The 25,962-nt window shown below is 39.6% G+C and overlaps 2 protein-coding genes across 2 annotated transcripts in view; one reads left to right on the forward strand and one right to left on the reverse strand.

Moving 5' to 3' along the window:
* The window catches only part of USH1C (USH1 protein network component harmonin), a 123,987-nt gene extending 122,679 nt beyond the window's left edge, over nucleotides 1-1,308 (reverse strand). Inside the window, exon 1 of the mRNA XM_081840965.1 lies at nucleotides 1,188-1,308. The gene's annotated coding sequence lies outside the window, so the exon portion shown is untranslated. The remainder of the gene's footprint in view (nucleotides 1-1,187) is intronic.
* OTOG (otogelin) overlaps nucleotides 1-25,355 on the forward strand; it is a 95,728-nt gene extending 70,373 nt beyond the window's left edge. Inside the window, exons 40-56 of the mRNA XM_081840006.1 lie at nucleotides 67-250; nucleotides 3,438-3,658; nucleotides 4,942-5,080; nucleotides 6,318-6,512; nucleotides 7,800-8,012; nucleotides 8,909-9,013; nucleotides 10,429-10,539; nucleotides 11,430-11,531; nucleotides 11,903-12,001; nucleotides 12,839-12,879; nucleotides 14,827-14,902; nucleotides 15,708-15,886; nucleotides 17,087-17,191; nucleotides 18,302-18,421; nucleotides 19,812-19,857; nucleotides 23,744-23,823; nucleotides 23,955-25,355. Of these exons, the coding sequence (XP_081696132.1) occupies nucleotides 67-250; nucleotides 3,438-3,658; nucleotides 4,942-5,080; nucleotides 6,318-6,512; nucleotides 7,800-8,012; nucleotides 8,909-9,013; nucleotides 10,429-10,539; nucleotides 11,430-11,531; nucleotides 11,903-12,001; nucleotides 12,839-12,879; nucleotides 14,827-14,902; nucleotides 15,708-15,886; nucleotides 17,087-17,191; nucleotides 18,302-18,421; nucleotides 19,812-19,857; nucleotides 23,744-23,823; nucleotides 23,955-24,155 (2,217 nt within the window). The 3' untranslated portion in view covers nucleotides 24,156-25,355. The remainder of the gene's footprint in view (nucleotides 1-66; nucleotides 251-3,437; nucleotides 3,659-4,941; nucleotides 5,081-6,317; nucleotides 6,513-7,799; nucleotides 8,013-8,908; nucleotides 9,014-10,428; nucleotides 10,540-11,429; nucleotides 11,532-11,902; nucleotides 12,002-12,838; nucleotides 12,880-14,826; nucleotides 14,903-15,707; nucleotides 15,887-17,086; nucleotides 17,192-18,301; nucleotides 18,422-19,811; nucleotides 19,858-23,743; nucleotides 23,824-23,954) is intronic.
* Nucleotides 25,356-25,962: the final 607 nt, after the last annotated feature.

Below are 25,962 nucleotides of genomic sequence, written 5' to 3' on the forward strand. Positions count from 1 at the left end.
AAAACATAGTTTTATGGCAAAGCTTAAATCTTACTGTTTGCTAAAATAAGTATGTATATTCTCCAGATAGCTGTCAACTCAAGATATGCATGGCCCACTGTTACAAAATATGGATTTAAGATTGAGGACAATGGCTTCATGTATATTATTGAAACTCCGACAAATACTAAAATTCAGTGGTTTCATACCACTGGGGTGATGGTAATAGAACTTAATGCAACCAGTGATCCAAAAGCAATGGGACTGTGTGGTAAGCAACTTTAGTAAGATTGTGATGTTACATCTGGTAAATGTGGGAAGTGCTCCACACTTGGTTTTTCACAACTTTTGTTAGAGCACGTATAGTAAGGTTAAATATATTCAGAAGACAGACAATGAAAATATGATTATTTTGGAAGCTGCTACTCTGTTGATTGCTGAAATGATTAAAATGATTCAGGAAGAGAGAGAAAATGCCAGGTTTGCCAATCAATAAACTGCAGGCTGGTTTTAATCCCTTGGGGATCAGATTTCAGGTAGTTGTGGATAAGGCAAGTTTGCTTCCTAATTTAGAGCATTTGAAACCGAGGCATGAATGCTGAAGCAACATGGAAATAAATAGGACTGCAATAAAGAGAAAATGTATCTTACTGAGCTTTCCATAGAGCAAAGAAAAAAAATAATGCTTAGAGATTTGTTGCCTACTCTATGCTAACATAGAAGTTACTAAGTAGAATGTAATACAAGGGTCCAATTTTTAATAATTGGTGGAATTTCAAATAAATGTCATGATTTTCCCCAAAACACACACACACACTCACTCACACACACACACACACACACACACACACAAAACTGGGAAAGGGAATAATGGAGATCAGAATTCTTCTTTGCTACTGAGAATAGAATAAAGGTGTGAACATAGTCAATAATGAATTAATTACTTATTAATTGCATTTTTATACCAGCTTTCCTCAATGTTGAGCTCATAGTACAGTAAGACTAAAACAGCAGTGACATAAATCAAGTCTGCTGGATTAGACCAATAGCCCAGCTAGTTCAGCATCCTGCACTAACAATGGCCAACCAGATGCCTATGGGAAGCCCCAAATGCACACCCATCCTATAAAACATGCATTAGTTACTTAAAAACAAAAGTAAAAACAATGCTGCGAAATCCTTTTGAATAGAGATGCATATGATCAAACCTGGAGTTTTGCAGAAGCAAAGCTGGTGGGACTAAGGTACAGTCATCTGACCTACCTTGCAACCACTCATGGAGCAGAATGTCTGGAGGATCACCCCTTCCATTGTAGAACTCAAAACACTGTACATATCCTTAGGGTTCATTATATTTAGTCATACATTTTATTGGAACACCAGTTATTCACTTAGAATCAGTCCAAGTTACAGAAATAGTTCAGATATATGGGTACCAAAAAGCTCACAGCTCATAAAGGTTATGCTGGAATTGCTCTTAAGCCTGTTTGGTATGTGCACATGGCTTCATTCTTTCTGGAAGTTCTAACCTTGGATGATATGTTTGGTATAGGCTCTTGGAAGCATGATATCTATTGATATAAATCTTAGCTTTGACACTTGAATTATCGTTGCTGGAAGGCTTGGATGCAAAGTCCATCATTACAGTGGCTAGCTTGCCAAGTTTCATAAAGGGCAAATATGTGTAGCAACAGTATGAAATATCAGTGATACTTAGTCAGATTTCAATGCTTGCAAACAGTAATGTTCCTACAGAGAAGAGGTGCTTGAAATAAATGTTAGTGCTATTTGTTCTTATTCTGAGTTTTAGTTTGACTAGTTTCTAATTTATTTTTTCTTAGTCAGTTTTAAATTTTAAAGTATAAATTGAGAAAAGGCAATGCTTTAATGGACTTCACATATGCCAATGTCTTAACCATGGTTTCTTACTTAAAGCTGCCTTGCTTTAGAAAATCCAGATAAATAAATACTTACTTGGTAATACATTCTATTTGGTAATACATTCCATTGAAGTTGATGTGTCTGACTTGAAAGTAAGCTTGATTAGGAATGAAATGCTAGACAGAACTTGACTGAACAAGACATTTTATGATAGATTCTAGAATCTAGAAGGCCACAATAGGATGCTTATTAAAATGCTATCCACTTCACTGTGCTTCATATCTTTCCTGTACCCACCTTGCATTTCTGCAAAGCAGTTTACCCCTACCCCAGAAGTTTAGTCCTATTTCATAAAAGAGGGAACATTTTAAATAAAGGAAAGTTGGCCTAAAGCAGCTATGTAAAAACAGCTGCTGCTAGACTGCGCATGTTATAGAGAAGGGTGGTAGTTCAGTGACAGAATATGTGTTTGGCATGCAAAAGGTCCCTGGTTCAGTGCCTGCCATTCTCAAGCAGAGCTTAGACAAAAATACTGTCTGAAACCCTGGGGAGGCACTGCCAGTCAGTCTAGACTCTAACCAGTACTGAACCCAGTACCCCCAAGGGCTACTCAATGGGACGTAGTACCGGTACCCCTCTCTATTTTGGTTTAAAAGTGTGACACTTACTGTAACAACTTCATGGTGAGTACTGACACCTATTTTTCTAGGGAAAAAACTGTTGAGTGGACCCAATATAATCCTGCTTCCTACATCCTTAAATAGTATTAGGGGTTGACACAGAATGTACTTTTCAAATTGACAATTATTCTCCCCCAAACATGAGATATTTCATAAAGAATTAATCAGACTAATTAACCATTTTTACATTCTTATTAAGTACATTTTTACTGTATTCTGATTAATTTTTAATATATTTATTACATTTGTATACCACCCATATAACTAAGTTCTGTGGACAGTATACGACGACATTAAAGTGTGCAATTCAAAGCAGACACAATGAACCACCAGAGCTAATTATAAAAAAATCACGGTAGCAACATTTTTTATGTAAAACCAGCTTAGGCAAAATACATAAATCAAGTTAAAAACAGTATAAAACCAGCAAGAGGAAAGCTTGGTGCAAAGTTTTAATGCACCATATATGTCTTTTGAGAGATCTTGCAGGATTGGTATTTTATGACACGATGGTTCCAGCTGTTAGGGCTGGTTTGCACGTATTGTTTATCATACAGAGGCTGCTTAAAATGCCTCCATGTCTAGGTTTTCCTGTGCCAATGCCAAAATATAGAGACTCGGTCGCCATGCTATATTTTGGCATGAGGTGGCATTAGGTGGGCCTCAAACTATGCCATATGGAGATTTTGGTCAGCAGCTGTTGCTAATACAGTGGAGATTCTTCACATAAATCGCAAATACAAGCTCAGCATAATATAACAGCCATGGGGTTAAAGTCATTATGCAGAGGCTGTTTCAAGCAGCCACTCTGTGATTAGCATAATACTGATGTCGGTCCTAAAATACCATAGTATGTACATGGAGATAAGCTAATCTGTATATTGTACTCTTGTGCAGGCTTCTGTGATGGAATCTCAGCAAATGATCTCATGCTACCCAACAGGACCGTCGTAAGCACTGTGGGTGCTTCAGTTGTTTTCACAGATAGCTGGCAGGTGCCAAACACATTGAAGTATATTGGAGAACAGAGAATCCGTGAAACTAACTGTTCAGTCACAGACTGTTCCCTTTGTTTAAACACGTTATTGAACCAAACCTTCAGCAGCTGCCATCCTTACGTATGTTATCTTTTGATCCTCTGTTTGAATTAAATTCATCTGTTTTTGTTAATATTTAAGGAGTCAAAAGTATTTATTTTATGGGTTGTTCCCCTGACAAACAACTTTGCCTATTTCACATATCAACCGAGTGATTATTCAACAATAATAATTCCAGAGAAATTATGATAGGCTGCATATACAGTAGCTTCAGAACTGTTGAGCTTTTATCAGAGTACAGGTACTGTACTACATATATTAGGTAAAGGGTAAAGGGTTAGGGTTAGGGTCCATTAGGTCCGGTTGTGACCGACTCTGGGGTTGCGGCGCTCATCTTGCTTTATTGGCCAAGGGAGCCGGCGTACAGCTTCCGGGTCATGTGGCCAGCATACAGCTTCCGGGTCATGTGGCCAGCATGACTAAGTCACTTCTGGCGAACCAGAGCAGCGCACAGAAATAATAAATTTAGAGCATTTAACAAATGGTTGCTTTTCGTATTTTTTAATGCTCCACTAATACCAGCAACAGACAGCATTGTAAGACTGCTCTTACCAGGAGGTAGAGGGGGAAGGGCAAGGTGGCAGTGATACTTACATGGCTCAAACATGCCAGGAGAACCAGTCTTCCTTGTGGCCTTGACCCTCCACCTCTACTTCACAGTAAGCAGCAGTGATGTGATTGTCCAGAGGTGGGATGAGCAGTCCCCCATCACATCATCTGCTACTAATATTCTCTAGCAACTAGTGATTATTTTCTGGGTTTAACATTAGCACATTAGCGACATGTCAAAGATGTGTCAACCGTATACTCCTCTAAGAGGACTACTTATAGCACATATAATTTGTCATAATCTTGGAGGTGCTTCTTCAACTACCAGAGAAATTGTCCAACATTTGCCATACCTAATTGCATGTGAACTTTATCTCTTGAAGTGACCAGTTGGAGAACACAAAGCATTTTTGTTTTACTGTGTCCTGATGACATTTTGGGCCCAATAAAATTGTATTTTTGTGTACCTAGAGGTTTCCTCTCTTCTTACAGCCACCATGCACATTATTATACTTCATATTACGGATGAGGGCTGAGGAAGAAAGAGAGAGAGGCACTTGTTTATGGCTGGCTACACAGTGAGCTTATCACAGATGCAAGTTTATAATTAGGGGCTTCCTAGAATTGTGTTGACTCTGTCTTTTACCCATTAAACTGCACCAGCTTCTATTTGGCATCAAACACCTAATGATGATCTTTTCCCCCCTCCAGTTATCCACCAGTAATTAAGTTAAGACTTTTATTTTTGTGTTAAGGTTTCTCCAGATTCCTTTTGTGATATGTGGGTCCAAGATAAAGAATACATTCAGAATCCATGTGTAGCACTGGCTGCTTATGTTGCAACATGTAACAAATTTAACATCTGTATAGAATGGAGGAATTCTGATTATTGCTGTAAGTACTTCACATCAAAGACACTGTGTTTGCTGTTGATGGCAATAGCTATAATGATGATGATAATAGTTTTCCTCAGCCACTCTGGGTGGCTTACAGCATATCAGAAAAAATAATAAAAACATCATGCATTAAAAACTTCCTCATACAGGGCTGCCTTCAAATGGCTTCTAATAGTTGTGTAATTCTTTATCTCCTTGACATCTGAAGGGAGGGTGTTCCACAGGGAGGGAGCCACTACCGAGAAGACCCTCTGCCTGGTTCCCTGTAACTTTGCTTCTCGCAGTGAGGAAACCAGGAGAAGGCTCTCGGAGGAGGACCTCAGTATCCAGGCTGAGTGATGGGGGTGGAGATACTCCTGCAGGTATACTGGGCCGAGGCCGTTTAGGTCTTCAAAGGTCAGTGCCAACACTTTTAATTGTGCTTGGAAACATACTGGGAGCCAGTGAAGATCCTTTAGGACTGGAGTTACATGGTCCCAGCAGCCACTCTCAGTCACCGCATTCTGGATTAGTTGTAGTTTCCGAGTCACCTTCAAAGGTAGCCCCACATAAAGCACATTGCAGTAGTCCAAGCGGGAGATAACCAGGGCATGCAGCACTCTGGCAAGACAGTCTGTGAGCAGGTAGGGTCTCAGGTTGCATACCAGATGGAGCTGGTAGACAGCTGCCCTGGACCTGTGCCTCCATGGACAGCTGTGAGTCCAAAATGACTCCCAGGCTGTGCACCTTTGATTACTGCAAGATGAGAAGGCTATGGGACAAAGCAATGAATTTGAGCCAAAATACTGAGGTTCAAGTCCATGCTTCTTTATATAGAAATAATGTTGAGAAATCAGTAGAAATATGTACAAAATCTCAAACCTCTACTACACATGGCAAAAAATACAGCACTGGAAAGGATACTTCTGAGTAGAAAAGCAATTTAGGGGAGGAAGTGCTTAACTTTTCAGCCATCTGCTCCTCAACCACTGGCTGTTCTAATTGCGTGCTTGCAAGATAAAAGATATGTCTGGAATAATTGGGTTGGGGTAATTGGTTGAAAGGGGAGATTCATGTGAGCAGGTGAAAATTTAAGCTCTACTGTATTTTTCCACTCTAATTTTACTTTCTAATTTGCAGTGAATAAAAGTGTTGTCACTGTTTTTCTGCACAAGTTCACATGAAACATTAGCTCATGTAAAATATTACACGAAGAAGCATCACGGTGTTAAACACTGTGTTTATTATGTTGCTAGCCTTTCCCTGTCCAGAAGGTTTCTACTATAAGGCCTGTATATCTGCCTGTGAGACACCAAGCACTTGTCAAAATATGGAGCCAGAACTTCAGGATCCAGACTCTTGTTCAATATTGACTGAGGGGTGTGTTTGCGCAGAAGGGACCATCCTTCACCGTGTACACTCTGCGCTTTGCATCCCTGAAGAGAAGTGTGGTAAGTATCAATATGCTATTGAATTTTGTATCATTTGACAAGCAATGATGAATTATTCTGGTCCTACCCAGCATATGTATGAATGGAAACAGACTTCTGTTTCTAGATCACCCTCAGGATGTGTACAGTACCTAGGTAGCTTATTTTTAATGGGTGGCACAAAAATGAGAAAAATAATAAATGAATGTCTAGCGAATACAGAAGGGTATCCCTACATCCAGGAGCTGACTTGCCATGTGCAGGGCTCCTGCACTAACTACACACCAAAATACCCTTATGAAATCTCATTAAATAACATTGGCCACAAAAATGCCTTTTAAATAAAAACTACATGTTACACAACTCAAGAGTAATTGTCAGGCCAATGAGGTGGACTGAGGCAGCTGCTTCAGACAGCAGAATCCCATGGAACGGTGTCCCACCTGCCCCTGCTGGAGAAGCAGCAGCTTCTGACAAGATCTCTCCAGAAGCCACCGCATGACCCCAGTAAGCGAGGCTGCAGCGGAAGGGGGAGCGGCACATTCCCATTTTGCCTCAGGTGGTGAAATGGAAAGGGCTGCCCCTGGCAATGCAACGTACTAGTCGGTCCCCCAACCTAACATTACAACCCATTTTCTAAAGCACACAGTACAACTGGAGAAATTTCCCCCAGCAGAAACGCACCCCAGCAGAAGCCCGTGGAAGAAGATTGCACACTACCCATCGACTTGCCAAAGTCTCCCATCAAACACGTAACTTTTTCAAAATAAGCCATCACTTATCCTTTCTAACCCAGATATTATACCTCTCCTACTACCAAGTTTCAAATCAATCCTATAACTATAAGCTGCAGAATCTACTCCCCTCAGATAACTCATTAGAACAGCTGGATGGAATTCAGATGACTCAATTTTGAACATGGAGCTGCAGTGGCCTTAGAATGAATGTAACTAGTTCCTAACAGGCCCAAGAACAGCAGTGTTGCTTTCAGAGTGCTGCAGTTCAGGGATCTGTCTAAAAGCCATTTCTTTGTATTACTCTTAGATGGTTGGTTTGTGTGCATCCAGATTTTTAAAAAGATTCATGGAGTCCATTCTGTGTCTGGAAAATGTAGACTGAAAGAGAGTATGACTCAGGTGTGTTTCCTGAGAAACAGTGCTTTGCCAACCCCTGACAAGTAGCATTGATTTAGAATTTTTTTCTCTGCCATGGTCATATATTATTTATGTCTGTAGTTATAAACATGTCATAGAATCTAGACGTTTATAAAAATAAATAAATTACCTCCCTTTTTTGGCAACAATTTAGCCTGTACAGACATTTCTGGAGTGCCACATGCACTGGGTGAGATTTGGAAAACCTCCCATAGTGGATGCTGCATGCACAAATGCGTTGACAATGAGACCATTGCTCCTGTGGAGTACAACTGCTCAGCAAATAATGACTTGGAATGTCAGCGTTTTGGGGAAGTAGCTTTAATTGTACCAGATGATCAATCTTGTTGTCACCAGAAAGTTTGTAGTAAGTATCCTTAATATACACTTTCTTACCAGCACCACTGACTTTCGATATCTTATAAACTATAGTCAAGTTTTGATTTAAGATATATGCAAACTAACACAAAATGACTTAATTTGCAGGTGTTTGGAAGCAGTATGTGGGCTTTCATAAGGTACATCATTTTGACAAGTGCTGAGGTTATACTGTGCAAGGAAGAAAGTGCTATGTTGATCTAGGAGGTGGATGAGCAGGAGTAGTGTTAGGAAGCGGTTGAGATTATTTGGGGGATGGCGGAGTTATGACAAATAAGATGTTTATCACAACGCCACTGCTTTCTGCTCTATTTCTGAGGTTTCCATGAACAATACTGGTTTCAAAAGTTTTAATTAAAACATGAGAATTGGATTTTTTTAATTAAAAAATTAAGGTTTCAAGGCTTCTTCCTTTTCCTAGCACAGTTTGCTGTCTTTTAAGCCTAGCTTTTTTCTTGGAAAGGAAAAGCACTCACCTAGGAAGGTAACCTCATTGACAGCTGCCAGCCACTTTGCCACCCTGTCTTTACATAAGACTGCAAAGTGAATACTGCATACTGTGTGCCCCTTTTAACCTTAAAAATCAGCCAACATTAAAGACAGGAATGGAGATTGAGAGCCATATATCAAGTCCTCATAGTGCAGCTATGTATAAACAGAATACAGCAGTATGACAGCTTCTCATAGCACACTGAAGAAAAGTTTAATGTGGCACAAGCAACAAAGCAAGTTGAAGCCTTCTTGGATTTTACAAAACATTTACAAATATCAGCCCTAGAGGCGCTCTCTCTCTCTCTCTCTCTCTGTAATACGCAACAAATGCAATCAGTTTTATTAATGCCATTCAACCCTATTCTTCTCTTGTTTTTGCTGTGATCTAAAAAGCTTGTAATCAGAGCCTCTGTGAAACATTTATTCCTGAATGCAAGGGCCTAGAGAAACTGGCAACCTATTACCAAGACGATTCCTGCTGTCCTAGCTACAGTTGTGGTAGGTATTGAATGAAGAATTGAAATATCTGGCAAAGGAGTCTCTATTGAAATATTTGACCTTGACCACTGTTATTATTGGGATGCGGATGGCGCTGTGGTCTAAACCACAGAGCCTAGGGATTGCCGATTGGAAGGTCAGAGGTTTGAATCCCCGCAACAGGGTGAGCTCCCGTTGTTCCGTCCCAGCTCCTGCCAACCTAGCAGTTTGAAAGCACGTCAAAGTGCAAGTAGATAAATAGGTACCACTTCGGTGGGAAGGTAAACAGCATTTCTATGTGCTGCTCTGGTTAGCCAGAAGAGGCTTAGTCATGCTGGCCACATGACCCGGAAGCTGTCTGTGGACAAATGCCAGCTCCCTCGGCCAGTAAAGAGGGATGAGCGTCGCAACCCCAGAGTCGTCCGCAACTGGACTTAATGGTCAGGGGTCCCTTTACCTTTACCTTTTTTACTGTTATTATTAGGGCTGGGCATCAGATTCAGCCAAATTAGAGACAGCCCTAGATCTGGTCCCAAATTGGGTCATGCTGGATCTTGAGTTGTCAAGGGGCAGGGTATTGGGAAGGCAAGTCTGCAGGAGTCTATTTCTCCAGGGTGACACAGACCTAAGCAGAACTGAATCCTGTGCATAGTAAAGGTACCCCTTCGCATGATCCTTCCCTGCAGGGAAGTGTTTGAGAAGCAGATGCCAGTAGGATTGAGTCCTCCACTTGTGGGCCACAGGGTGCTCCTTTGCAAGTTCATTTCCCACAGGGTAAGGACTGAACCCTCCTGTTCTTGGTTGTGAGGCCGGGAGGGAGAAGGGGACACAGTGTCTCTTCCTTCCCCTGTCCCTCCCCGACTATGTTTAAAAACCCTAGTTAGCTCTGCCCCCAGTTGATTCAGAACATCCATTCCCTGTTCTGGGAAGGGACTTAGGACTACAAAACATGGCAACTTCCAAGCAGAGCCCTGTTTGGCTCACCACTGCCCATGAGGGATGGAACCGAAATGTTTGCCTTTGCACATGCCCCTGTTAAATTACTTGTTCCTAAAATTGAGAGCTAAAGTAGCCTGTGCCGTGTGCAGTTGCAAAGGAAAAAGGAAACAGAGACAAAAAGGTAAACAAGCCTGGGAAGGTCTTGGCGGTGCTCATTTGCCCTGTAAGCATTTTCCCATGCACTAGTCCCAGATCCATTTTTAGATACTTGGAAGGCAAGACTGAAGAAACTGTATCAATATGGTATGTGGAAGCTCTTGCTCCAACATATATAGAGGACATGCTAGACCTATATTTCACAGTTTGCTCCAGTATTCCTAGTTACACCGCAGAAGGAAATAAGATGTAGTTATATTTTATTATTTAGTGTAAGCCGCCTGAGCATGACTTCAGGATGGAATATCATGTATTTTATGAGAATATTATGTTTGTTTCAGAATGTGATCCAGCAAAATGTGAGTCTATGGAACAGATTCCAAACTGCCGAGCAGATCAAACTCTGATTGCTGCCCATGTGGAAGGCACCTGCTGTGTATCCTATATCTGTGGTATTCAAATTTAGTTCTTATTGACAGCCTGTAGATTAATATGTAAGCAAAGAAGACTGTCTAGGAATATATGCCACAATGGTATAAGAGAAGCTCTACTGCCTAGTCCAGTATTCTGTATTGCACAATATCCAAAATATGGATACTTGAGGGATAGAACAAAACACCTTACACAGAGAGAAATGATGTGTCGGTATGCAGTGGTGTACTGGCACCATTTTCCTGCCGGCACATCTTTTATAGAAGCTACCATGAAGTATACAATGTAACCAGAACTGATTCAAATTCCCCCACCCCCTGCAGGCCCACACCACCCAATCTTTTGAATTCCAGTTGTTTCTAAAAGCCCAACTGCACTTCTGTGGTGGCCACTGCAATCCTGAAAGACTGCTTCTCAAATCCCCCAGTGCATTCAGCATCCTATACACTATCAGCCCAAACTGGAGGCCCATCCAAAACTAATAAGCATTCTGTTGCATGCACTTCACCCTCTGAGTGGTTTGAGGTTACAGGGGTGCTCTTTAGTTTCTGTGGCAATACTTCACCTATACTTGATCCCTTTTTAAGCTGTGCAAAGTCTTTCTCCCAATGAATAAAAAACTACTTAGCTAAATTAAGCTTCTCCACCCAATTTGACCTCTTTCTTTTTACAATCAAAGTCACATGATTGGGGCAGCCAAAAGTCCGACACCAATCTCATTCTCGTACTGACTCTCTAACTAGACCGTAAGGTTGACAGTTCTGCATTCAGGAGTGAAATTAGGTGGTGCTCAACTTTTCATTGTAGTTTCATCAATCCTTTGAGGTAGAATGTTTGCACTTACAGAAAACTGAAAACAAATGGCATGTATATGTGCTTTCTAATAATTTAATATTTCTCTTTTTATCAGCATGTGGTATTTGCTCTGATCAAATTCCAGCGTGCCAGGAAGGAGAAGTGCTTACTGTGGAAGGCAACACAACAGACAGATGTTGTCCTGCTTACCAGTGTAGTGAGTTGATGATTTCTCTAGAGGCTTTCTTAATTGTTTGCAATGATTTTTCAGTGCTGCAAATGATGAGCAATACAGAATTTTCATTAAGAGAAAAGCTCATTAAATCTACCCTAATCATTTTAAAGCAGTCATAGAATAAGCATATGGAATTATTACCAAGAGATGCTATCCATGCCTCTTAAAAATGTCATTAATTTATTAAACCAAATAACTATGATTCAATGTATAAACAAAATTTTGTGTGAAGTATATATGAAGAATGTGCTTTATGCTTTGTTGAACATTTTATTTTTGGTCATGAGTTTTGGAAATGCTCTCCCTGCTTGCACATTCAACACCATTTCTTTCTTTGCACTTTTAACTTGCAGTTTGTGAAACCTACCGTTGTCCTGAATTTAAGTGTCTATTAGGGATGTCCTTGGTAGAAGTATGGAGCCCAGAAAAGTGTTGTCCATATCGTACATGTGGTAAGTACAGTTCTTTTCAATGTCCTTTAATTAGGTTACATCAATTTATCATGCAGTATAAAAAGGCAATGTTGAATTAATATTGAAAATCTAGCAATGTCTGGAGCCATCAGTAGTCTAACTATGGTGTGGGCCAATTGAGATGTCTTATAGAGAGGTGGTTTCACCCAGGTGCTTGCAGGCTGGGACAGTGCAGCTTATTTGCACAGCTCAGCTGGGGATCAGGAAGGTTACTGCTCCCCAGCTAAGATAGGGGCTTTTTCAGAGCAGGAAGAGTGGGCAGCGGGGGAGGTTGCAGAGCATTTAATGGAAAGGGGGAAAGATGTGTGCACCACCCATGCCCCCTTCATAACAACAAAGTAAGCTCAACCCTACATCCATTAAACATCTGAGGAAATTTGAACATTCTTTGAGAATGAAGGAGAAGATTGGAATGCTCTGTCACAGGGGAATAAAACTTTAGAGAAACTGGATGACTGTTGAGGATACTGCTTTTGTGGGATGAAGTGACTCTAGTCCAGGCATAGGCAAATTTGGCCGTCTAGCTGTTTTCGGACTACAACTCCCATCATCCCTAGCTAACAGGACCAATGGTCAGGGATGGTGGGGATTGTATTTCCAAAACATCTGAAGGGTCGAGTTTGCCAATGCCTGCTCTAGCCCATAAAGTGTGTGCCACAATAAATCTGCTAGTAATTAAGGTGCTACAAGACTTGTTTATGGAATGCCTGGCAAACGTTGAACTGCATCATTTTAGGAAATAATTTTGTCTGTTGATTGCTTGCATTCATGAAAGTATATAAGCATTTATTCTGTCAATTCCCTTCCCCATTTTAGAATGTGCATGTGAAACCGTTCCTAAGCCTCAGTGTAAACTGGTAAGGAGGAAATCCTATTAAAACACATTTTAAATGTTATTCTAATACAATGAACTGCCTGCAAATTGTGCTGTTCATCTTTGACTCCAGTCATATTTGACATAGACTGAATTTGTTGCCATTATTTATATTGTTGAACAAGAATGAGAGGAGACTGAGAGGAGATATGATAGTCATCTTCAAATATCTTAAAGGCTGTCACATGGAAGGTGGAGCAAGCTTGTTTTCTCATGCTCTGGAGGGTAGGACTCAAAGCAATGTTGGAATGGGTATTATATAGCACCTGGAGTAGTGCCAGTTCCAGCTAGTGAAGCAATTGAGTGGGCACATGTGGAACAAGGCAATCTCGTAGGTAAACTGGTCCCAAGTTGTCAAGGACTTTGTATACTAAAGGTAACACACTGAACATGGCCCAGTAGCAGATCGGCAACCAGCGCAAATCTCTGAGCACAAGTGTTACATGCTGACAAGGCCTCACTCCTGCCATTAATTGTTCTGCAGCACTCTGCACTAACCACGGCCTCTGGATGAAGCACAAGGGAAGCCCCACATAGACATGCCATAAATTAGATGTTAGGAGGGCCCAGAAAGTTTGATTTCATAAAACTGAATGATTTCATAATTCTCACTCACTTTTGTATCCTTTCACCCCAGATGAGGAGGGGAAATCAACATGTTCACTTTGCCCCATTGGCTGTGTGTTTGCATCACCAAGGTGCATGAGGCCAAAGTCTTTTAACATTATTAAATATCTCAGCTCACTCCAGTAGGGCAGCAACTGCCTCTGTAGCCTCCTCCCTTGGGGACATAAAGGCATCTGGCAATAAATTTGTCCCTCCCTAATTGGCTGATCTTGGGCATATATCCCTCTGTTTCCTGGGTAGCTCCTGCTCACCAACCAGGTTGCTTATCATAAATGTTCTTTCAGAGGAGTATGCAGGAGACATCCAGCTGCACCCTTTTTTCAGCTTGATGGGCTTGGGGCATATAGCTTCCTACTTCTTCTTTGGGCCGTGTCAGTTCTGGGAGAGTGCCATGCCTCTTGCACAGATATGGCCAGAAAGGGGGTTGTGGGTGGAAACACAGGAGCTACATATTCACTACACCTCTGCATCATGTGACCTTGTCTGCCTTGGGTGGTAGGATGACTTAACTCTGTTTCCTGAATACTTTCTGCTCAGTTCCCTGGAATGAACATTTGCAGTAAGGAAGCAGTATTTTGATCCAGCATCTGCTTCTGTTTGTGAAAGCAGGAAAGCATCCAAATGCTCACGTAGCTCAGGATTAGGAATGATGGGTGAGATCCAACACCACACCAGCAGACACAGCAGGACTTCCCCAAAACTCCAGAGCACATTTAGGAGGGGAGGGCGTTGGGGTAGAAGAGGAATGGGAAGACCCATTTGTTGATACATAAATCTGGTGCACAAGTGGAACATCAGAAATGGATGACACCTATTGCTTTTAGCAAACATTGATTGCCTTTTAGTATGCAGTGAATTGCATGTAATTTCCCGTTGACTAAGACATCCTGTGCATAATTAGGAATAAGTGCAATGAATCCAATCAGACTTTTAAATGATCATTATAAGATTGGGTGGTATATTTAATGTTTGAACATATACCGGTAAAAGTAAACTGTCTGAGAGGAAGAAATATTGTATTATTTTTAGGCCTGTGTTCCCTGAGCATGTATACTATAAAGTAGTCACTAGGCAGAGGCTACCTTTTCCATTCCATATTTCTAAACATTGCTATGAAACCAGATTTTTACTTCCCAGTGTAGCTTAAGTTACACTTTTCGAAAGTACTTTATTACTAAGCAACAAAATGAAGAATTACAAGTGGAATAAATATATATATATTTAAAAGCTGTGCTTCTTAGCACTGACATTGAAATGCAACATTAATGACATAGTAATTGTATTTTTCATCTTTTATGGACAGGGAGAGAAACTGATTATAGATGAACAATTCCAGAACAGCACAGAAAATGTTTGTCACTGCACTAAGTACAAGTGTTGTAAGTATACAAGATTTTTAGTTGGAAGAAAAGCATTTAATTTATCCTATTTAATTCAAGGCTATGGTCACATTCACACATCATGCTGTACCATAGTTTAGGACAGACTCTCCTCCCCTTCCAGAGGTTTGTAAGCTTTTACTTCCCCTTTTGCTTAACCAGTTTGTTGCTTTATCCAAGCTTGCACACAGCAGCTAACATTAAGTATCACCTGCTTGAAACAAGCCAGCTTGGTTTCAAGATAGCTTATTTCAAATGAGCCATAATTAATATCAACACATTTGTCTGTATGAAACAATGAACCATGATGAAGCAGAAGTGGAAGACAAACCAGTTTCATATGGTGCTGCTGTGTTCCCAAGGAAGCATTATGTAGAAGGAATGGAAGTATTATTATTATTATTATTATTATTATTATTATTATTATTATTATTAAAGAATCAGTGTTAGTATAATAGTTATAAATTGTTCTAAATCTATAGTTTCTCATTATTCTAAGGAAATGATTCTTAGTAAATTTCCCTGCATATTTTTTATGCTTTCAAGAAAAGCTGGGCAGATATGTTTAATGAATGTGCCCTTTGGTTTTTTAAGAGGCAACCAGTATGAGCCAACATAAAGTCGTAAATAGATAAAAATGGATTCAGTTGATTCACTTTCACGAATAAGCCAAATGATATTTGTGAAGATCTAAAAGTATTATGTCCTCACTTTTCTTTCTTCTTTTGAAGCATCAGTTGTCATCGGTTTTGATTATTTCAGTTAACTTTATCCAATGTACTTTGTTTTTGGAAATCTCTTCCAGCAAGAGACAAAGTGTGCCTGAGCAGCGAGAGAGGTGTTCTGCATCCAGGACAGTCCATTGTTGAACACTCACCTGATGGTGTTTGCCACACTTCCTACTGCACAAGCATAGTTGATCCTGTTACCAAGTACTATCGGATAAATATATCCACTATAGATTGTGCGGCAAGGTGCAAATCTGTAAGAAGTTTAGAATTTAACTTTGGGTTTTCTCTGGTAAAATAGAACAGCAGATAGGAATAATAAAAGTAAATCATTTTTTTAAGAATAAAGGAAACTAGTGCAGTTGCACTAATTTCCCCACCCAGAATCTCTGATGTCTTATAAGAAGAGGTCTTATTTGAAAACTGGGATTAGTGGTTGACCCATTGATAGCATTCAGGTATAAGAATAGATATTTTAATGCTGCTATGATTTGTTCTACAAAGGTAAATACTTGCTGTTAGAAGTTAACTCCTCTGCATAGGTAATAGTTGCAAGGATCAAAGCAAGCTGCAGAAATGTAGAGTATATTTACCGAAGATTACATAAATTAATCAATGGATACAGTGCATTTTGTTCCTGGTGAAAATTTCCCCATTTATTGAATCAATTGATATAGTATCTGTTTGTTGAGGCTTGAAGAGCTTCTATACAACAAACAAGAAACTGAGCATCATCATAGCTATTCTGTTACAGTAAATGCAGCCAACAATCCTTTCTATGAGGACAGGATATCATGCTATTAGTGTTGGAATATTGCACTATGCATAAATACAATTTAATTGTGAAAAAGCTCATGTTTTTGCTAATATGGAATTCAGAAAGTCATTTAATGTATGCTTTAGTGGCATAAACATGAATGTGCATGTGATACACATAAATGTGTTAGAAAATGCAAACATAGTTCACTATTTAAGCTGAGTAGTTGCCATGAGCAAACAGAAGTCAAACCACAGCATGAATTAAAACTTAATAGCCATGCTTGACTTCTCTGCAGAACTTAAGAAGTTGTTGCCTCAAACACTGATGGACATTAACCAGGTTATCCTGGTTTTATGGTATCACGGCATCTGTCTTGGACACAACAAATGTGTATGAACTGTACATTTATCATGCTAAAAGCTGATCACATGAAAAGATCCACAATCAATTTCAAAGTGGCTGAGCCACAGCATGAACCCACCTTCCCCATATGCAAGTCTAAGGGCCATTGAAGTACACTGGTCTCCTAGTAATAGCAGCAGTACATTTATTTAAAGTACAACAATACATTTAATAGTACTGTTAGATACTATGATTATGACAGAGTTCAATGGAATATTATAATAAAAAATACACATTTGTAATCTTAATTCCTGATTTGAACTATATTTGAAATGATATCCTTTACTTTTTCAGAATGAAGTCTATGAACCTCCAGAGGATTTAACAACTTGTTGTGGAAAATGCAAGAATGTGTCTTGTGTTCACTATTTCAGCAATGGAACAGTTTCACATTTTAAGGTAAATTCGTACTTACAGTTTTTCTTATGGAGGGAGAGTAGCTCTTATTGGTTACTAAGTGTAAGTGCTGAATTAAGTTTGTGCTTCCGAACCAAAAAACCTGTTGTGGAATTTTTTGAGCATGCAATCTGTGCTCAAATTACATTAGCGAAACAAATTTAGGAAACATGAAGTTGCACATTCCTACTCTGGTGATGGCATAGCTATGTATGATGGGAGCTACCTGGACAGTAGTGAATGGCATGGTGGGATGATGGTACTCACTTGGCCTCCTGACAATGGAGTCACTGTTTTTATTGTGAGAGAGAGGGCAAGGTAGTGAGGCAGTTGGTGCCTTGCAAACACACCAGCCAGCAGGAGTGCAAGATTGGCTCCACCAGTGTGCTTGCACAGCATCAACCTCCCAGCCGCCTTGAGGACATGGTAAGTGCTGAGTCTAGTGGCCAAATGCAGGTGCTGACCACCATTTCATTTTATTGAAAAATATTAAGGTGGGAAAATTAATAACTGTAAGATCAATAAGGAGCACTATAGATAGTAGAGCAGGCATCCCCAACCTTGGGCTCTCCAGATGTTTTGGACTACAATTCCCATCATCCCTGACCACTGGTCCTGTTAGCTAGGGATCATGGGAGTTGTAGGCCAAAACATCTGGAGGGCCGCAGGTTGGCGATGCCTGTAGTAGAGGAATAGTACAACTCTTTAACAGTATGTAGGCTTTGGCTTCTCTTCACAAGAGGTGGGACGGCGGAGAAACAGCAATACTTTCACTACTAATTTGCACCCCACATAGAGCTATGTAACCTTTCAGAAGTCACATTGAATTATGCTGGTCTGTCGCAGGACTATGTGGGAATAAGAAATATAATAAACCAAGGTTGCTACAGTGCAGAACTGTATTACTTCGTGGATGCATCTGGAAGTCTTGTTTCACAGAAAGGCGCAGTACTGATTGTATTTGGTATTAGGAATGTCAGTGACAGCTCCCTCAGTCCGAGCAAGTAGCTTATTTTGACCTTAAATCAAGTTTGTTTTTTTAAAGAAACTGCAAATTCTATTGGTTTTTGAAGTGTTTGTATTTCTGATGATTATTTTAAATACTCAAAATAGCCTGGCACCAGTTGGATTTCGAACTGTGTCAGATACGACTGCACAAACACACCATTTGGACCTGTTCTAATTACATCAGCCATCAGCTGTCCACCGTTTAATGAAACGGAATGTGTGAAGGTCAGTGGTTCATCCATTTTGCATTCGATTTTGAAAGCTTTTATTTTGCTTCCTCTGGACACTTCCATTTATTGCAACAAGATGGAACAAAAGGTCGTAAAGGCTAAAGAGCCGGAACACAGGTTAGACTTTGCATTTGGAAATGGGATGCTGTTGAAATTAGTCCTCCCTCTGGTGAGTGACCCTTCTCTTGGCTGTAATATTTAGATCTACTTAACATATAGATCACAAAACCGCCACACTGTAAGTCTCTGTGTGCCCACCACACCCCTGGGCAGCACTGGTGGGGAAACAGGGATGCTCGCAACATCATGGTAATATAATTACCATAGAGCTATATGTAATGTAAACTACCATAGATCCAGTGCTGTAAAGTGGTTAGCCTGTAGGTACTAGGACTTGGGAGACCAGGATTAAAATCCCCATTCAGACATGAAGATTACCGGGTGACTTTGGGACAGTCTCCACCTCTTAGCCTAACCCACCTGACAGCATTGTTGTGAGCATAATATGGAGAGAGGGAGAGCCATGTACTCCTTGAAACAAACCATGAACTCCTTGGAACAAAAGAGGGATATAGATGCAAATAAGAAAGAAAGAGAGAGAGAGAGAGAGAGAGAGAGTGTCTTTTCAAAGCCACAGTGGCGTAGCGTGGGTTGTCAGCACCCGGGGCAAGGCAAGTAATTTGCGCCCCCTAACCCGTGGATTTGCGCCCCCTAACCCGTGGATTTGCCCTAACCCCAGATGTTGCGCCCGGTGCGGCCGGCCCCCCCTGCACCCCCCACGCTACGCCACTGCAAAGCCATAAAGGTAAAAAAGCCTCTACAGTGAGCACTGTGACTGCTCATTGATTTACCAGGTGTAGAAGTGTTCTACAGATGATGGGAAGAATGCAATGTTGTGTCACTCCCATGCAGTTCAGAGGGGCAGGCAAAGTCCCTACAGGATTATACTTACATTTTCCTCTCAAGTAGACTTTCAAGAGCAGCCTTGCTATGTTGCTCCTAATCAGTTTGATCTGAGTTTCGTTAAGAGTGAACGTTACGCTGAATCTAAGCTCTTGTTTTTTTTAAAAAATGTAATAATAGAATCACAGAACTGTCGAATCACAGAACTGTAGAGTTGGAAATGCAGGAATATGTATCTGTCCCATATGGGGATCGAACCTGCAACATTGGCATTAGCAGCATCACGCTGTAACCATAATTTGTTTCAGTTAAAATAAATATTGTATTATTCTTTAGATTCTGGTTTATTTACTGTTTAGTTTCCCTAATAGTGCAGTTAAGCACTCTTCCAATAGTTCATCTCTACTACTACTACAACCTGTGAATTAGTGCTAAAAATGATTTCATACTGGTAGTGATTTTTTTTTTTAATACAAATTCAGGTTGGAGGATATATTGTACCATTCTTAGAAGGATGCTGCAAAACATGTAAGTACCAAAACATCAATAATGGTGTACATATGAGAGAGTTTTGAGGGGTACGGGTTGCCTTCTGAAACATCTAAATAATAAGCAGCACTAACAATAAGAAGAATAAAATTGGTTTACCCAATAGTTACAATAGCAGTAACATTCTGAACTTAACTTTAGTTATTAAGAGATCATGTGCCATTTAAATCAATGAAATTTACCCCCATGTTTTGTTTAGATCATTGTGTGCCTAGTATGAGATTGTGAATGACTGTAAAAAAATCACACAGGTGATAGCATTGTCTACCATTGCCAGTAAAACTAAATATAGATTCAGTCTGAGTTAAGGCAATATTTACTAAGGTTAGAATGACACCTGTGTTATTTTCGCTGGTTGGGACTGAATCTAAGGCTACTTTTCTGCAACCAGTAGTGATTCTTTCAATCATAATTCACAAATCAGACCAACCAGCTGGGAGTGGGGCAAGACCTGGAAAATTGCTAATCAATGATTCGTTCACTATGATTTGAAATATTAGTTTGGTTGCATGGTCATTTAGTTTATTTAAATGAGCTTTGCTGTTTATTTCCTTTAGCTGAAGATTTTACTATTTAAAACTATTACTATTTAAAATACCAACACAGAACCAAACAGTCATAAACAAATAAACTTACAGGATAAATAAGAAACGAAAAGGAAAGCCATAATGTTGTTACATGGGGACATAATTCATCAGGAAATTCTGCAGCTGAAATCCCATTACAATTTACAAAAGTTGTTGCAGGGTGTGTGTGTGAAATAAAGTTTCTCATGGTTTCAGTTTGCCAAGAAATTATTAATAATAAAGTAGGGGCATATTTGTCTATGATATGTAGTATATTTTAAGCTGTTTAATTTACATTTAAAAGAAAATAAAGGGAACAGTATCATTTTCAAAATATAACTTGACACGTAGAATTGAGGTTCATGAAAATGTGGCTCTTTGTTTTCTGATATCAGCTCTCTTTGGTATTCCTCAAATTGAAGTTAACACATTACAGAAGTAGAGGCGCTGTGAAAAGCAGAAACTATTACTAATATTTTGTTTAAATATACCGGACGAATTAATCATGGAGGCAGTATCTTCGTTTTATGGTACAAAGGAGTTGTCAACTTATTCATTTCATAATTTCACAGATATTCACATTTTTACTAAGCCCAGAATCACTTGGGTATATGTTTATGTCATAGACTGCAATCCTATGCTAACTTACTTTAGAGTAAATCTCATTGAACTCAGTGGGACTTATTTCCAAGTAAACATTCAAAGGATTGTATGTCACATCATGTAGTTCCACATCTAGACCAAAATCCATAGACTAACAGTACATGTCTTGGGTTGTGGCTATTGTGAAGTGGTTAGAGTGTCAGACTTCACCTTGGAAGATCTGGGCTCAAATCTGTGTTCAGTCATGAGGCACTTTGGGTAGCTTTGGACAACTTTACTTCAGCCTAAACCTACCTTGTAGATTTGTTGAGTAGATAGAATTGGTAATGCTCATGTATTATATTATTACTGTCTGTACATAGCAATGCAATATACTTGCAGTAATATGAACATGTCAGTACAATACAATTATTAAAATATTCCATGTTGAGCTCCCTGGAAGAAAAATGGGACACAAACATAAAAAAGAAGATATTACTGTGTGTAATTTAAGGAGAAGGAAATTGTTTAGCAACTACTACATATAAAAGAAAGTTACATGCACAAGTGCAAGAACCTATTTTAAATATAAAACAAGAAAATATTATTTAAACTCAGGAAGGAATTCAAAGTAGCACTAAGAGGCTCTGTCAGTGCATGCAGTTATGCTTCCTTGATGGAATGATTTCCTCCCCCTCATTCCCCTCCCCCCAATTATCATGGGGGAACGGGGAGAACTCTTGGAACAGTGGGATGGGGAACAAGAGTGTAGAGCCAAAATATGTACCTTGAAGGAATGAATGCCTTAGCGCAACACTGAATTCCTCCCTAATGTTTGTGCATCTATGTATCATATATAATGTGTTCGATTTGTAATATTCTTATTAGGTTCTGGAATGTCATTGTTGCTCCCATTCCCCGTTAGCCCAGTCACTCCTGTACCTAGTGCTAGCTGTAACACAGGTACATATTCTTGGAAATCAGTAGGAACAAACCAGACAGAACCATTGTTGATTTCCAACAATGTACTCCCTCATAGGAGCATCATGCCCTCAGGTCACAACATCTGGTTGAAATAAGCTGTATTGTAGTATGAACTGCTGATTTTTTCAGATTGCTCACATATCTTTTCATTTTGCACTGTATGGGCAGTGCATTGTTGTTAGCCAACAATGTACTGTTGGTAGTAAGCATTTGCATAGTGTTTTAGCTTGCTGCATGGTTATTTTGCTTGCTATTTCCAGTATTTCCATAGTGCTGAAGAATATAGAAACTAATCGCTTTGCTTGTTAAAGCTTGCTGTTAAAATAACACTTATCCAGAAAGTATGGCATATGTGTACAGCTCTGTCTCCTTGGGTATATGCTGAATGAATGGCTAAATATTATCATCTGTTATTTAACATTTCTAAAAATAATTATGTGGTCTGGTAGTTGCTCAATGAGAAATACTGCAAACCAGAAACAGTGCAATAATCCTTCACAAAAGTCTTCTCCATACAATTGACACTCTCTCTTCTGGCAGAGTTCCTATTGGATTGGGAGTAAATAAGCAAATTGTTCATGTTGACTTGTTTGTTTTATTTTAAATATTTGTATGCCACCTGTCCAACCATATTTTCAAGGCAGTTGGCTGCAGTGTGATGTGTAGCTTCTAGCTATGAAGGATTGCAGCACGAAGAAATAGCTCGACTGCAGCTGCATGTGAAGGTGGTCTCACTGATGGGCCACTCTCAACTAAAAGGCTTGTAGCTTAAACTGAGAATGATAGAAATAAAACACCTCTGTGAATACTGGTGTTATTCAGGAGTTTGTGCCAATGTAAGAATAGTGGTATCTCATATGTTGCAAACAAATCCTAGCTTGTAATGCAGCCTGTCTGTTATTCATTTGTAACTCCTATCTAAAATTGTTGGGCTGGTGTTGAAGATTTGGAGTGGGGTATCATGCATAGGAAAGTTGCCTCCAAATTGCACTGTTTCTCCATCTCATCTATCTAGTTCCCTATTACACAGTTTGGCATTGGTGGCTGTTGCCTTTGTGGCTTTGTGTTGATTTGGCATGTCACATCATGTTGTGCAATTGTCATAGTGTGAAACCCTTAGAGTGCAATCTTCAAATCGCTTACCCAAAATATGATGGTGTAATTAATGTAGACTTGGCACTATGAATGTTGCCATGTACACACCATATTTATTTTTATGTAACACCAGTTTAGTAGTATTGAATTCAGCTGAATTAAATTATGTTAAGTGCTTTTGGAAAATACTTGGATAGTTTACTTCCACATTTTGAGATAGACCTATTCACATTCATGAGGATACTTAGCAGTAAGTAATTTAAGACTAGGGCACTAGATTATAGTCCTGAGCTCTTACTTGAGAACAATTATTAAAAACACTGGTACTTTAAAATAAATACATTTGGAATTAAGTTTTCTGTTGATTTGGAAAGTGAATTTTAGGGTGCTGTCCACCCCAGGAACTTCATTGGTACAAGCTCCACTCATTTCAATGGCAACTATACTGACACAGTCCTATCTATATTTAGATTTTTTGATACATAGAATATTTGTGCTGGTAATAAATGTAATTCTTAGAATAATTTTGAGAGTCCAAAATTTGAATGACATAGACCATTGCTCATGGTCTTTGTCTATTATTTTCTATATGCTTACCTGGTGTATTAATTGGTTTCTAATCATGTCATTCTTTGCAGGCAAGGAAGATGGAAAATTCTGCAAAAAGGTGACTGTTAGGATGACAATACGCAAGAATGATTGTCGAAGTAACACACCAGTAAGTAAATGACTAGCAGTGTCCCGCTACTATTTGCACTCTGTTACCCTGAAAGTTTTGCATTATTGTTGGTTGGAAGCCATTTAGCCATTTCTCTTAGCACATTAAGTTATTTTTCTGCTTATTTCCAGGTAAATATTGTTTCCTGTGATGGAAAATGCCCTTCTGCTAGCATATATAATTATAACATCAATACATATGCAAGATTCTGCAAGTGCTGCAGGGAACTTGGCCTACATAGACGAAATGTGCAGCTATATTGCAGTGGCAACTCCACTTGGGTCAGCTATACTATTCAAGAACCCACAGACTGTTCTTGCCAGTGGTCATGAAACAATGCTACAAGAAATCAATGTGTTAAACAGCTTTGGGGAAAATTAATTTTACTCCCTGAGTTAGGACAAAGAATGTTGATGACACAGTTGCCTACAGTTACAAAAAAAATCAGCATTTAAATAAACTGGATTGTGTTCTGGGATCTCTGCTGAACAGATGAACTTACAGCACTGATGTTATATTTTCAGAACACAACCCCACAAAAATCTGAACGTTCCAATGAGGCACAATATTCTAAGAGTTAGTTCATACAACAAAATTGGCCACTTAACAGATTGTGTGACTGGTCTACTTACAGGAGCAGTGTATCATTTAAACAGAGAAACACAGTTTCATGGTAGCAATGGCTGTGAAGAAGCAAATATGCATTTTCAAATTCTCCCATTCATGGAAGTTATTGCCATACTGCTTTGCAAGTTGCTTGTTCATGTTACATTGTTCTTATGAAGTCATAGAATTCATGTAAGCTGTTAAATCTACAAATCATTGGTTGATTGTGATATATGAACCATCCCTTAGAACCACTAAAAGAAAAGAGCCCTGATCCAGCTCTAGTTGCAAGGAAGAAGTTGTGTCCAACTAATGATGGTTCTAGAAGATGGATCTGTGTTTCCCCGTAAACCCATTCAGTTAACTATGCATTATGGAAAGGTGATACACGTAGTACTTCTTTAGTGGTTTGGGGAGGAAGGGGATCCTTTTGGTCAATTTTTTATAGCTGGATTTCTATTACTAGTCCATAATAAAAACAAAAGCAAAAAAAAAATCTGAAATTGCAGGATTTTGGTCCTGTTGTTAATTTCATTTTTTAAAAATTGTGGTATGTGCCAACTTTCAAAAGAAAAGGGGTTGCCTTTGAAAGAGGCCATGAAACAGACAGAACGGTTTTTGTGGACGTCTGATTTATTCTGTGTCAACCACACCACCACTTTTTAAAACAGGGTGACCAACAGATATTTTGGACTGCAGCTGTCATTGTCTTTGACAGTTGGCATGCTCAGCAGGACTGATTGGAGTTGTAATCTGAAACATCTGGAAGGTGCCAGGTTAGGAGGGATGGATGGACCCATTAAATACCAGTTTATCCTGGTTCCCAGAACCTATGGGGTTAAATTTATCCTTCCCTGTTTCTGGGAAGATTTTTTAAAATGGAAAATCCCCCAAAAGCTGCCTAGAAACACACTTTTAATAACATACCAGGTGGTCCAAGAGTTGGGCACTGCCTCCAATCTTTCCCTGCCCACAAAAAATCCTGAAGCAGGGCATCCAGCTGCCTTCAGCTTGAGTGGTTAATGCATGGTACTCTATGCCACCACCAAATTGATTCAGTGTGCAGTAAGCTCTCCTGAGTGTTACAGTAAGCTCTCCCTGCAGTGAACTCTCCCTGGCAGAGACGGAATGTCATCAAGTCCTGCTGGCACTAGGTGCTCAGACACTGTGGGCAATTGGATGCCCTGTTTTAGAAGTTTAAAAGGAAAATTGCTGGGGGTGGGGAAAAGATGGCAGCCATCAGGCTGCATTGTAAATGAACCTACCAGACTGAGGGTTCTGAAGACCATTAAGGCAATACTGGTCATGATCCACCCAGGTTGGATTAGACAAACTTGTTTTTTGAATCAGAGTAGACAGATTCCTACCCCATCCCTAAACGTTCTCTATCCTTGTCCCCCCCAAAAAAACCCCCAGACATCTTCAAATAGTGTACCGTGAAATCCTATGCATGTCCTGTTGAGTTCAGTGTGACTTCTTCCCAAGCAAGTTTGTATAGAATTGTAGTCGTAATACCTAGACAATATTGTGTTA

This window comes from Podarcis erhardii, assembly GCF_964252035.2.
Source record: "Podarcis erhardii genome assembly, chromosome: 1".
NCBI classification, from domain to species: Eukaryota; Metazoa; Chordata; class Lepidosauria; order Squamata; family Lacertidae; genus Podarcis; species Podarcis erhardii.